Source organism: Raphanus sativus, chromosome 4 (assembly GCF_000801105.2).
Source record: "Raphanus sativus cultivar WK10039 chromosome 4, ASM80110v3, whole genome shotgun sequence".
NCBI lineage: Eukaryota > Viridiplantae > Streptophyta > Magnoliopsida > Brassicales > Brassicaceae > Raphanus > Raphanus sativus.
The window spans coordinates 31,676,699-31,688,961 of NC_079514.1; the positions used below are offsets into that span (position 1 = coordinate 31,676,699).

The 12,263-nt window shown below is 34.7% G+C and overlaps 2 protein-coding genes across 3 annotated transcripts; both read right to left on the bottom strand.

The window, feature by feature from the left end:
• Positions 1-267: 267 nt before the first annotated feature.
• Positions 268-3,274, bottom strand: LOC130510643 (uncharacterized). 2 transcript variants are annotated; one of them, XM_057007151.1, is made up of 11 exons: positions 3,178-3,274; positions 2,871-2,952; positions 2,146-2,419; positions 1,973-2,063; positions 1,736-1,860; positions 1,574-1,655; positions 1,383-1,500; positions 1,132-1,289; positions 918-1,032; positions 652-837; positions 268-574 (listed from the first exon to the last, which is right to left on the bottom strand). In XM_057007151.1, the coding sequence occupies exons 2-11, from the start codon at positions 2,901-2,903 to the stop codon at positions 395-397; spliced, it is 1,362 nt and encodes a 453-aa protein (XP_056863131.1). In that variant the 5' UTR covers positions 2,904-2,952; positions 3,178-3,274; the 3' UTR covers positions 268-394. The 2 variants fall into 2 exon arrangements, with proteins under 2 accessions (XP_056863131.1, XP_056863129.1); XM_057007149.1 differs by having other exon boundaries at positions 2,871-3,270.
• A 3,705-nt stretch (positions 3,275-6,979) lies between these two features.
• On the bottom strand, positions 6,980-8,345 carry LOC130511290 (uncharacterized). Its single transcript, XM_057008206.1, has 3 exons — positions 8,199-8,345; positions 7,851-8,118; positions 6,980-7,554 (listed from the first exon to the last, which is right to left on the bottom strand). Exons 1-3 carry the CDS (start codon positions 8,343-8,345, stop codon positions 6,980-6,982), a joined length of 990 nt encoding a protein of 329 aa, XP_056864186.1.
• Positions 8,346-12,263: the final 3,918 nt, after the last annotated feature.

Genomic DNA, 12,263 nt, shown 5'->3' on the forward strand with positions numbered 1-12,263 from the left:
GAATCTGTTTATAAATTGGTTCTAGATGTATAAACAATTTCTTGCAAAATTGGTTCTAGATGTATAAACAATTTCTAGCCTATTCTAAACAGGAAATTAATAGATTATTTCTAAAGCTTTATTAGCAAGCTAAACACTATAAGGACTCGAACCAAAATGAATAAACAAAGCAAAATGAATATTCCGGATCTATTCTAAATAACCGTATGTAATAGGGATTCACTAAACCAAAGCAAAATGACTAAACCAGAATGATAGAAAATCGGAATTAAAGTTCAAACTGAAATGCATTAACGGGGATGACCCAATAAAATATCCGAATCCGCGGGAATTTCAAACAAACATCCATAATAATAATAATAATAATATGAGCCTTATTAGGAGCTCATACATCTCAGACAACACGTGACTTCTTCACACCCTCGGAGGGTCCTGCACCAGTGTTCCTACGCGCCTTGCCGGACGAACCCGTACCACCAGCAGACGCTGAATCGCCAGCATCCTCATCACCATCAGGAGCTTTACCCCCAGTCTCGTCAGACGGATCATCATCGTCCTCGTCATCATTACCTCCCTATACATTGAACTTGCGTTATAAGTACAGAGATTTGCACGCGGACAGATAGATACCATTTTTCACATTATACTTACATTATTGATCACGGCATCGACTGGCAGACGACCATGCTCCTCAGCAACTCGTGTTATGGTGAAGGTCCTGTGATGCTCGGTGAAATTAAACGCAGTGACTCTCACTTGGAAAGTGTACGTTTTACCCTCCATCTCTGCAATGAAGGGAGGAAGGCCAGTGTCTTCAGGGTTCACCCCGTCCTCAGCCTATTTGACAAAAGATGAGGTGAGTAAGCAGACGCCGCTCAACGGGTGATATCACACATGTAGTCAAATATTTATCATACCAGCATCTGCGCAGCTTCACTTGCCCTGAGACTATGCAATTTCGCCATCACACCATCGAACCAAACAAAGGTTGCTTCTCCAGTATCATCACATATTGCCATCTCCACGCGGTAACTATAATTAGTAAACATTAAGTCAGCCAAACAACGGTCTACGATCTTCATATAGCAAAACACGAAGTCGGACAAACAACATCCTAAAAGTGCAACCTACCGAAGGGCCCCAACAGCATGTGAATTGTTGCATCTAACACATGTAAACGCAGAAGCAGACCGTTCCAGTTTCTTACTGCATTTCGAGCAGGCAACATAGCACCACCCCCGCCCTGCGTCTACGTGAACAACCCTTCCAGTGCACAAAAAATCAATCTCCTGCATCCAACAACGCTCGTATGAAATCCAGAGATATCAAACCTAAGTCGACAACGAAGAAATAAATAGTAACAAAGTAACCATAAATATGACCTGGGTTGCAGCTGAAACGATGAAACTGGTAAGCTCGGCAATGGACATCGTCTCCACCTTCGCATACGATCTTAATAGCGGAGCGACTGACGGCAGTCCAGTATCTCGAGTGACCAACCTACACATGATTTACCGATTAGCCAGACAAATATAAAATATTACACAATCGTGCTCAGTGACGTCAGACATACTGGTAGAACAGGACTTCTCCTGCTCTTGTCGCCTTATCAAAATACACATGGGTGCCCGACGTTGCATTGAGAAACAGCCGCCCTACATTGAGCAATACAAATAATAAGGATCGAGTTGCTATGACAGTACGCGATGGTGCAACAGTGAAAGATATAACAGACCTCCAACCATCTTCGGGTTGATGCTAGTAGCAACCATGACCTTCGGATCAACCTGCATGGCCTCAAGTTGCTTGTGGAAAGCAACAGCTTGCGAATCAAATAAGCTCAAAGTGATGGTCTCGTCACTGCACACATCCAAAAAGGAGAAAAAAGGAGAAAAGGAATTATATCAGATTCACGCAACACGGTCAGAGCATATGACGAACAAACTACAGATCAACCAGACACGACATCTACCTATCCAGCTTCATAGTCACCATGACTCTGTTCTTCTCCTCTGGAGGATCACTAACTGTGCTTTTCACACAAAGTATCTCACCTACAACGTCTTTACAAAAAAGCAAGCTCATCAGAATTCAGTACACATACTATAACAATATAATAAACATGACTCATTGTTACAGTTATACCTGGTAACTGGGTGCTCGTATTAGCTAGCCCAACCAGCTCCGACTGGTTACGAAACCTGAACGCTTCCTCTGGCAAAGGTGAGACCGGCGCAGGTAGCTCCTTAAAGGAGGTCATATCGCTGAAACGGATCATCAACGACGAATCTGTGAGCCTGAAGTTTTGTGCTGCTCTGGAGACATCAAATCCGGAAAGTGTGAACATTGATCCGGCAATGAGTCTTCCCCGGTACTCTGGCAGACGTCCAGCACTGATGGTAGCTTGCATCATGGTCCCCTGTCACATGTTTACGAAATTATCATTAACATAACATTAACATAACACATACATCCAACATTCCTCGATGGGGGAAAGCTAATAACGGTTGCAAAATAATCTGTATACAGCTAACCGGAATAGCATCAAGGCGACTAACATATCGCATTGCCAAAAAAAAAAAAAATAAATAAAGAAAAAAAATCAAACCAATCGAAACACCTATAACCAAAGATTAAGAAAAATCTAGGGTGGGAAAACAAATCACGGTTGCAAAAAAAAAAAAAAAAAAAAAAACCTGTATACATCTAACCGGAATAATACCCAAGACGATTAACAGATCGCATTACCAAATATAAAAAAAACAATCAAAACAACTATAACCAAAGCTATGTGGAAAACCAAACAACGGTTGCAAGAGTAATATGTATACAGCAGACCGGAATCGAGGGTTCGAATGGAGAACACTCACATTGACATCAACCATGAGTAAGTCCATCCACATGAGCTCACCACCACGCTTGACGTTCCGAGCCTCCCAGAAACGGAGCAATCTGGCCTCCACAACAGACGTGCAACGGCCGGATTTCAGATCAGAGAAAAAAACGATTGAATTAGCCATAGATAGAGATAAACACAAACAGAAGATGAGAGAGACGTGAAAGCTGAGATTGTAAAGCGAAACCGACTGTGAGAAGTATATGCGTATATATATAGGAATACACAGACGAATATCACCGAATTGAAGTGAATTAAAGACATTAAAGAGGTAACCTCACCGTTACAGATCTTAATCGCCTCCACCGCATCAGCGCTCAGTTGAATCGAAGAGGAAGAGATGTGAAACGACTTGACTGATTAGGTTTGGGTTTGGACGTGATAATAATTTCCTCACTACAATAAAGCCCACAAACAAAGCCCACAACGATGAATATGACGTGTCAACACAGAATGAGATGAATTTCCTAGGTGGCATCCTAGGTGGCATCATGGGAGAGATTAGAACTCTTCTTTATATATAAAGATGTTATTGAATTGAGTTTGTCATTGGTCCCCGAAGCAAGTGTCTTTCCTGCTTCTTCGTATTCATAACTGGTGTCTTGCTTCCAATGAAGATTACTTTCTATGTGATATTGTGGTCCGTTTATTTTGTTGCTGCATCACCAGCTATGGTTTAGAAATGCCAAAAGATTTATTAACACAAAGAAGAGGAGTAATGGAGAGACTGTGACTATGTGTTAATTATCATCTTCATAGATGTCATTTAAAGTGAATTAGAAAAAAACGCAGCGCGTCTTAAAACATTTAATGACCTTAGGCGAAATATAAAATAAAGACCTTTTTATAAGTTTTTTTTCAACTTTTAATTATTAGATTTCTTTAAGTTAAAGCAAAAAAAAATTGTGGTATTAAAAAAATTTAAAATTTTGAATTTTTGTGTAAATTAGGCTTTGTTAATGAAAAATTGAGAATGGTGCAAGATAATTTTTTTTGTTTTTTATTATATTTAAATTATGCTTAGTTAATCATGACTTTTTACTTAAACAAAAATAGATTTTTTCACTAAAATAAACCTTTTTAATTAATAAAATTAAACTAATTTTCTTTTTTGGACCTATAAATTTTTTTTGGACCTATGGACCCATGGCATTTGCCCATATTGCCATGGGTCAGAGCCGGCACTGAAAAAACGTGGCTTTGCCGTACGACTCTACTGTAACATGTTTTCTAACCTAAACATATGTAAACCTGAATCAGTGATTTCATCACTTGCATCTAGAATATTGATTCAATCAAGTAAGCCACCATGGAAAACGGGACGAAGAGAGTGAGGGTGAGTTCATGGATCTGGTCGATTTATCACTTTTCAAAAGCCAAGAACACACAACAAAAGTGTCAATGGTAGTTTTTATTTTTCGCGTACGGGTTAATTTGTTTCTTGGGCACGAAGAAAGCACACTTACCTGCATGAAAATGTAGAAAGTTTCCAACAGAATGAAGAATTCTTTGCTTATGGTTGTTTCTTAATGGTCTGTGATTTAAAATTTTGAATATATGTTTGGACGTTACGAATACAGGATGGATGTTAAAAATGTCAGTTTTGTGGTTCTGTATCTTATAGAAGAATACTATGATGTATGTAACAGTGATGAAGTAAACATATAACAATGATGTCTTTAAAGAACACATAAGATCTTGATAAAGAAGAGAAATATATAGGATGGCAAAGTCATAACAATCACTGATCTCCATGAATGGATTTGATACCAAGACAAGAACGAAGATGAGTAACAGAGAAAAAATATAGACTATTGTATCCATCCATGATACTTTTGACTTGACTCGGTTAGCAACTGTAGACATCAGATTTCCCAAGATCAGACAGGAACATCAATAGTCAATGGCATTAACAGAGAATCCCATAAGAAAAAATATATTAACTAAAACTATTATTTACTATTTAAATCATCAAAACAACTTTAAAAATATCAAATCCATGTTACTATTATGATAAAAGATATCTTATCAAATTACCTAAAATTTTATTTTTATTTTTAAAATTTCATCAAAATCGCTCAAATAACTTCAAAACTCACCTAAATCCCATAAAACAAAAAAACACCTTAAAAGCTTCCAAAATATCTAATTTAATACATCCCCCTAAAAATGTTTGAAGTACTTATCGGTTCTCCACTAAATATACAAAACACTGATTTATGTTAATTTTAGATATCTGGTCACATTTTATTTAAATTTATACATTATAGATTATTTGTTGTCCAAAAAATACATTATAGATTTTTTAATTTTTTTAATTGTGAAGATTTTAGATATTTTTAAATTCTCAATTTTTTTTTACATAATTTAAACGGTATCCGAGTCAAATCCACAATTATTCGAACTAAGTACGAACAAAAAAATTATAAATATCTGAATGCAGTTTAAATTGCTAACTCTGTTATATTGTTGTGTCGACCACTACATTGTTACGTGTTAAAATATCTATATATTTATTCGAAAATAAATACCCGTGCGGACGCACGGATCAAAATCTAGTTACATCATTGAAGAAGAATACGAAATGAGAAACTAATGGTCTTACGCACCAGAAACGAACAAGAACAACATCAATAACGACACATTAGGAATAACAAACTAGTCTTGTTTTGAAATAAGATAATTTAGGTGTTCCCGTTCCAGCAGTAGCAGACGGACTTCTAATATCTTCAACAAAAACAAGAGAATAATTCTCATACTGTAGACAAATCTTCTTCTTCAATTGCCTTTATCAATTTTGTTCCGAGTTAGCTTTACTTAAACTACCGTTCAACAAATTTAAACTGCAACATACAAATCAAATAGATAGTCGAACACATCCATTAACACCACTTTTAAAACATGTCCATAAAGACAATGGAAAAGTGATATCAAGCACTCTCTCCCACTCAACACATCCCCACCAGAGAACACAATAGAATGAATAAAAACCTGACCACCACTGTCCACCACGTGCCATCACCCAGAAGAAATCAAAGCCGTCAAGAAACATAGAAACAAATCTAGTAAACAATCATGCCGCCGCCAAACCACAGAGAAACCACGAAATCTAATAAAAAAATCTTAGGGATCTCAGCGTAGATGTAGGGACAACCAAAGACAGAATAAAAAAAAGGAGAAGGAAGGTAAAGATAGATACTCTGATACTTTTATATCATGTGGTTATGCATCTCAAGTTGTTTGATGCACAGTCAGTTTGGTTTCAGATAGCATGAATTCATGTTATTTATCATCTGCAATAACACCATCCGTTTTAACCTTCCATTTTACTGATACAACTAGATTCTGACCCGCCCTTGAAAGGGCGGGTGTTTGTATGTTGTTTTATCAATATAAAAACAGCTAATTCTTGGTTTTAGTTATATAAACCGTGACATAATCAAGTTTGTATTGTGCGTGTTTGTTTTATTGTATACAGCACGAAATTTAAAGTGTTTGGATTCGAATCGTTTTGTTTTTTGGTGATACTTTTTTTAAAAATGCTTGTAAATTACTGTTTTGGATATAATAAAATGTTTATAATTTATAATTCATTAAAAGGTCAGACTTATTGTTCGGGTCAAAACAAAAATGTTGTTTTTGATGTCGAGATCAAAGGTATAACACTGCTGCGGAAGTATGTCGACAATATAGACTTGTTTCCACATGTTATTTCCTTTCGCTTCAGAAGATAAATTTGGGAGTATAATTCATATATGATTTATGAAATTTTTTGACATCATAAGCACTCCAGTAGAATATAGTGGTCAAGGAAATATTTGAAGAAATTTTATTTCATTTTTGAATTCGTACTTGTGTGTTGTTATATGGAACTTTGATTTTTCTTGAGGTACATCAAGACTTAAACATTCGTTAAGTTAAATGGAATAGAAGAAGTAATCATGCATATTTGGGAAAAGACTGTAAGCATGGCATAAGATATAAGTCTCAACAACTTTAATTTTTTAAATAATACGAATAGTACCAGACTAACCAAAATAATGAAGTATTTAAAATAGAAAAAACCATAATCAATATTTAATGTTAGAGATTCTGAAAAATCTCTTTGAAGACAACATTCTTTGTAGTCTTAAGCGGTTTCCCTTCATTGTCAAGAATCAAAATTTTCAAACCCTTCTTCGATGTGACCCTGGAAATTGCCACGTATAGCTGTCCATGAGAGAAAACATCTCTTGGTAGATACAAACCGACTTCGGATAGAGATTGGCCTTGACTCTTATTGATGGTAATAGCAAATGCAACAGCAATAGGCAGTTGTCGCCTTCTCATTTTGAAAGGCAACTTCTTATCTGATGGTGTGATAGAAAGTCTAGGAATTACCACGGTACGACCAACATTTCGTCCAGTAATTACTTTTGCCTTCACCATGAAATCACACATCTCTGTAATCTGTAGTCTAGTACCATTCATTAATCCTTCCGTGTGATCCATGTTTCTAAGCAACATCACAGGACACCCGACTTTCAATCGAAGACTATGATTTGGCAGACCAGATGTCTTGATTTTGTTTAAGAAGTCTGGAGTGAGAGCTTGGTCATTTATTGAGAATCGATCAGAAGCATCTATGGAGTCGGAGCTAAAAAATATTCTTTCCTCACCTGCATATAAAAAAATATATTCAGTTTTTGATAACCTTATTATGGAAACATAACAAATTTGTGATACCTTCAAGTTTATCCAGCATATTAGGTTACTTGATATCTCTTAGAGTAAACTCCACTTTGGCAACTTCCTTTCTTGCTCCATGTAAAATAGCCAGACCACCGAAGTCCAGGACTTCGCCCATCAAATCTACATTAGCAAAGATAGTAGAAAATATTAATGTTCTATCATTTCAGTTATAATGTCAATAGATATAGAGAAAACAAATATATAAAAAACGTGTATAGATTACCAATAAGAATACATGGGTCGTAACCACCATTTTTTATGATGGAAAAATCATGGAGGTCGAGAAACATGTCGTCACATTGGATATCAGAATCCGTAATTGAAGTTTGAGTCAAGAAATCCATTTGGTAAAAATGGTTGGTTGGTTTGTTAAGACCAGATGCACAGCGCAAGGAAAAGTTAGATATAACTTTCCATTTTCCAACCCACGAATCTCTCATGTCGTTATTGCCCATCAATGATTGTTTGCATCTGGCATGGATTTTCCAACCCTAAATGTAGTAAAAACACACAATAAAGTTAATATTCAACAAAAAAAACGCTTACGATAGGAAGAGAAATTACTAATTACGTTTTTATCAGCCAACACCATATCAAAAGAAGAACCAGTTTGTGCGCTAAATGATTTCCACATTTGCAGCACCTTCACTTCCACCGTCCATGTTGTTTTGAACGGATGAACATCTTTCAGCATGGTGATTGCAACATTGGAACCCATTTTGTGTATCTAACAGTAGTAAGTGGTTTGTAGATTTATTTTGTGGCTAATTGGTCATGGACGTCGTATAAGTATATATAAGAGGGAAGTGATTAACATGGAACCTAGGTCTTAGTTTTGTACACGGCAACCGTTAAGATGCACTAAAAATATTGCTGTTATCCAAACGGTTTGATATTGTATATATTACGGTTGTAACTATATTGATCTCTAGCTGACGATAGGTTCCATATCCTTAAGAATATTCAGATATTCTACTGCTCAATATATCCCAATATTTTCGGGTATTTTTGGCCAGATCTATATTTGGTTAAACATTAGTTGGCAAAATATTTCTATTATTGTATTTTATTCGTCAATATAGTTGGTTACAATAAAATCGAGTTTGGTAAAATTGAGTTTTTATCAAAATATGTAGTATCATTACCATGTTAATATGGTGAACCTTGAGCCACGAAATCCATGCCATCCGGATAACATGACTGAAGTATGACTATTATTGTATTTGCTATGTTTGTCTATTATTGTATTTGTATTTTTCTTTGTTTGTTTTCTCATCCTTCCCAAGTATGTGTAACCAGACAAGACGTTGTAGCCCAATGGTTAGGACGGGTCTCCGCCTGCACCCAGGTAGGGGGTTCGATCCACGCCGGAGGGAACTACCTTGCAACGCTCTTGTCACCCACACGGATATGGGCCATGCTTTCGGCCCATTTGAAAAACTGGGAGGGGCGTCTATCCGTGGGCATTCCTTCCCCTTGGGGATTAGTCTGGGCCTTCTGGGCCTGGGATACCCCCAGGTTAAAAAAAAAAAAAACAAGTATGTGTAACCGAGTAATATGTTTGTTGTTCAACTTGACATTTTAATAATAAGTATTTCCATTTAATATGTCTAAATGTTATAGATACAGAAATGGACGTCGAGAGCATTTGTTCATGAACACGTCGAGTAGTTTAGGAATTGTCCATGAACACGTCGAGTAGTTTAGCATTTGTTATATAAAGCTAAGAATTGTCCATGCATAAGTGTGAAATAAATTATATGGCCGCCATATCTTAAGGGACGTGGAGTAGTTTAGGAACACAAACTTATGTTATTGAATATTGTATAGTCGGCTAATCAACACTTTTATTTTTACTCAAATAACACAATGGCGAGATAAATCATGCATATAATACGACATCAATACTATTAATTACAATACTTATGAACTTCATTTGTTAAACATACTATTAAAAACAATAAAAGTATAAAGTCCATTACGCAATTGAAAAAAGCCCACCAAACTGAATTACTTAATAGTCCTTAATGACCATTTATATTTACTCATCTCATTAAGGACAATTTTGGAAACATTTTTAAACTCATTTAAGAATGATTCTGAATTAATAGTATTGATGCATTTGTATGCGATAAATTAGTGTGTGACGTGGAAGGTATTATTTACAACCGAAGATACCATCAATTACTTCTCTCTTTCACATGCTACTTACAAAGGACAAAGGTATAACCGGTTAAAATGAAGGTTAAATGTGAGAAAACCCTTTATATATTATTTAAGAAATATTACAATATTTTAAATATGACACATGTCATCAAATAAAATGCTTCTCAAAGTTTTTAGAGAAAATATGTTGGTCATACCTTAACATATAATACAATTCTCATTAAACCAATCATAAAATTAATTAGTAGTGTACAGTTAATATTTTCATTCTTTCCTTAAATAAAAGTTACAAATTACCTAATATGATTAAAATATATTTATGATAATTAATGATTTTCATAATAAACATTTGATAACAATTTATGTATTCTCCATCATTTTTGTTCGAATTTGATATTATTAAAATAAATTAAAATTTTTGATCAAATTTAAAATAAATTAAATAATTACATTAAAATATAATAAAATTTTATATATTTTGTATATATTATACTTTGAATTTCTAATAACGACTATAAATTACTAAGGATATTAAAAGTCCCACATTAAAATTTTATGATCAATGGCTTAAATTTTTTACTCTAACAAGATGAAATTGATCACAGATCCATATAAGTAAAAGGTCTCATTTATAAATTCAGAATAAGATATATAATATACCATAATACATAAATATTTTGATTTTAAGATTTGCATTGAACAAGAATTGAGAACTTAATATTTAATTTCAGAATTTGCACTGAATTTCCAAGAATGATTATGATGTAAGATTGAAATTTCTCCAACTTAAGATCACTAGATGATCAGTAGATTCCAAGCTTCGCTTGCGGAAGGTGGGATGTTGGTAGAGGTGGTGGTGAAGCTTTGATTGACTTTCTCAGTCCTTGGGCTTGACTGACTCTCTCAATCAGTGGTGAACCAGACTTGCTTGAATTTCACAAGAAATCCTAATCCAAAGATCCATAGAAACAGATGAATCTCTCAAATGAATCTAAAGACAAGAAAAAACTCAAAGACACTCTTTGAAGCAGAAACTGAATTTCTTATTGAACAAACTTGTAGATTGAAAGGTGGTTCCTTACAGAAATATTCTATGAGCTTATATAGGTTCGTCCTAAGCTAGAAATATGAAAGATAATTGCTGAATTAACAGACAATAGAGCTGTTGGAGCATTAATGAAAAAATATGCTAAATGAAGGGGATTCAATGGCTCCTTAAATCTTGAAAGCTTAGGCAATAAATAATGATGTCTTGGCACGTCTAGGTTCATTGGAAAGATGTTCAGAAGGCTTTGGTCGTGTAGATATAGCCGTTGGTCTTCAAATCCTTCAAATCTGATTGCTTCATGATATGGTAAGTTTATGTAAATGAAGATCCTCTTGATCACATGCTGGCTGGTGTATGGTGGAATGGTGTAATGCTCTCCTGGATGGTTGGATATGTACTCTGTATGTCATTGACCATGTAGAAACTCTCCTGGTCGCCATATCTTGGTTTGGTAATTATCAAACCAAGTAAGTAACTGTCCAACTTTCCATATTTAGCTTCGATTTGATTTGATTTTATTTTTCAAGGATCCGCATGATCCAGTGGGTGATAGTGCTTCTTAAGATGTTGTAGAGTTCTCTCGAAGTAGCACAAAGTCTCCTGGATGCCAACATTGAGTTTGGCATAGCCACCTTTGACTTGGAACTGACATATCTTCTAACCATTAATGATTTTGATATGAAATCAATCCGTTGTGTGTTCTTGTTGAGTTTAGAATCCATCAAAACCGGTTTCACGAATAAATTCCTCCTGGTTTCTTAGATATTGCGTTTTGACTGCACATATATCCGGATTGGCTTATTTAGCTCTACTCAGCTTCATGTTCCCCACTTCATGTCTCCTGATTCCTTCCTCCCTCGTTGATGATGACTTGATGTCCTCATCAGATTATAAATTTTGAAACCGTTAAAAGTCTCACGTTGAAAATTTTGTTATCAATGATTTAACCTTTTTATAAAAGAATTATAAATGATCATAAAACCATATGATTAGGAAGTCTCACTCCATAAATAGTCATATTAAAATATATTATATATCTATGTTAATATCATTTAAATTAAATTAAATAACATACAGAATAGATAATAACAATTGTTTAGATTTATTTACTATAAAATGATTGTAAATAAATAAGAAAATGTGATTGCTTTGATTTATGTGATTACACCAATTTAATTATATACATAATAGTTAATTCTTTGTTACTTTGTGCTTTTCTTTTTGTTTAATTTTGAAGCTATCCCAAACCCATGGAAAGGGTTACTTTTATGGTTCCTGTTATGGATATTTTTTTTGCAATTTCAATGACGATCATAATAATACCCATGCAATCTAATCACATATGTTTATGTTTACTTTTATATACAAACTTTTGTTCGAAAGTTTGAGTCTTGTATTTCAGAAATATTTTATTGTCTAACA

Excerpts from the sequence above, each read along its gene's own strand:
- LOC130510643 (XM_057007149.1), bottom strand. The coding sequence starts at position 3,020 with ATGGCTAATTCAATCGTTTTTTTCTCTGATCTGAAATCCGGCCGTTGC. Across the intron at positions 1,656-1,735 it reads CAACCCGAAGATGGTTGGAG|GGCGGCTGTTTCTCAATGCA; the intron begins GTCTGTTATATC and ends TGCTCAATGTAG. Across the intron at positions 1,501-1,573 it reads GGAGAAGTCCTGTTCTACCA|GTTGGTCACTCGAGATACTG; the intron begins GTATGTCTGACG and ends AATCATGTGTAG.
- LOC130511290 (XM_057008206.1), bottom strand. The coding sequence starts at position 8,345 with ATGGGTTCCAATGTTGCAATCACCATGCTGAAAGATGTTCATCCGTTC. Across the intron at positions 8,119-8,198 it reads TGGTGTTGGCTGATAAAAAC|GGTTGGAAAATCCATGCCAG; the intron begins GTAATTAGTAAT and ends TACTACATTTAG. Across the intron at positions 7,555-7,850 it reads CGACCCATGTATTCTTATTG|GTGAGGAAAGAATATTTTTT; the intron begins GTAATCTATACA and ends TTTTATATGCAG.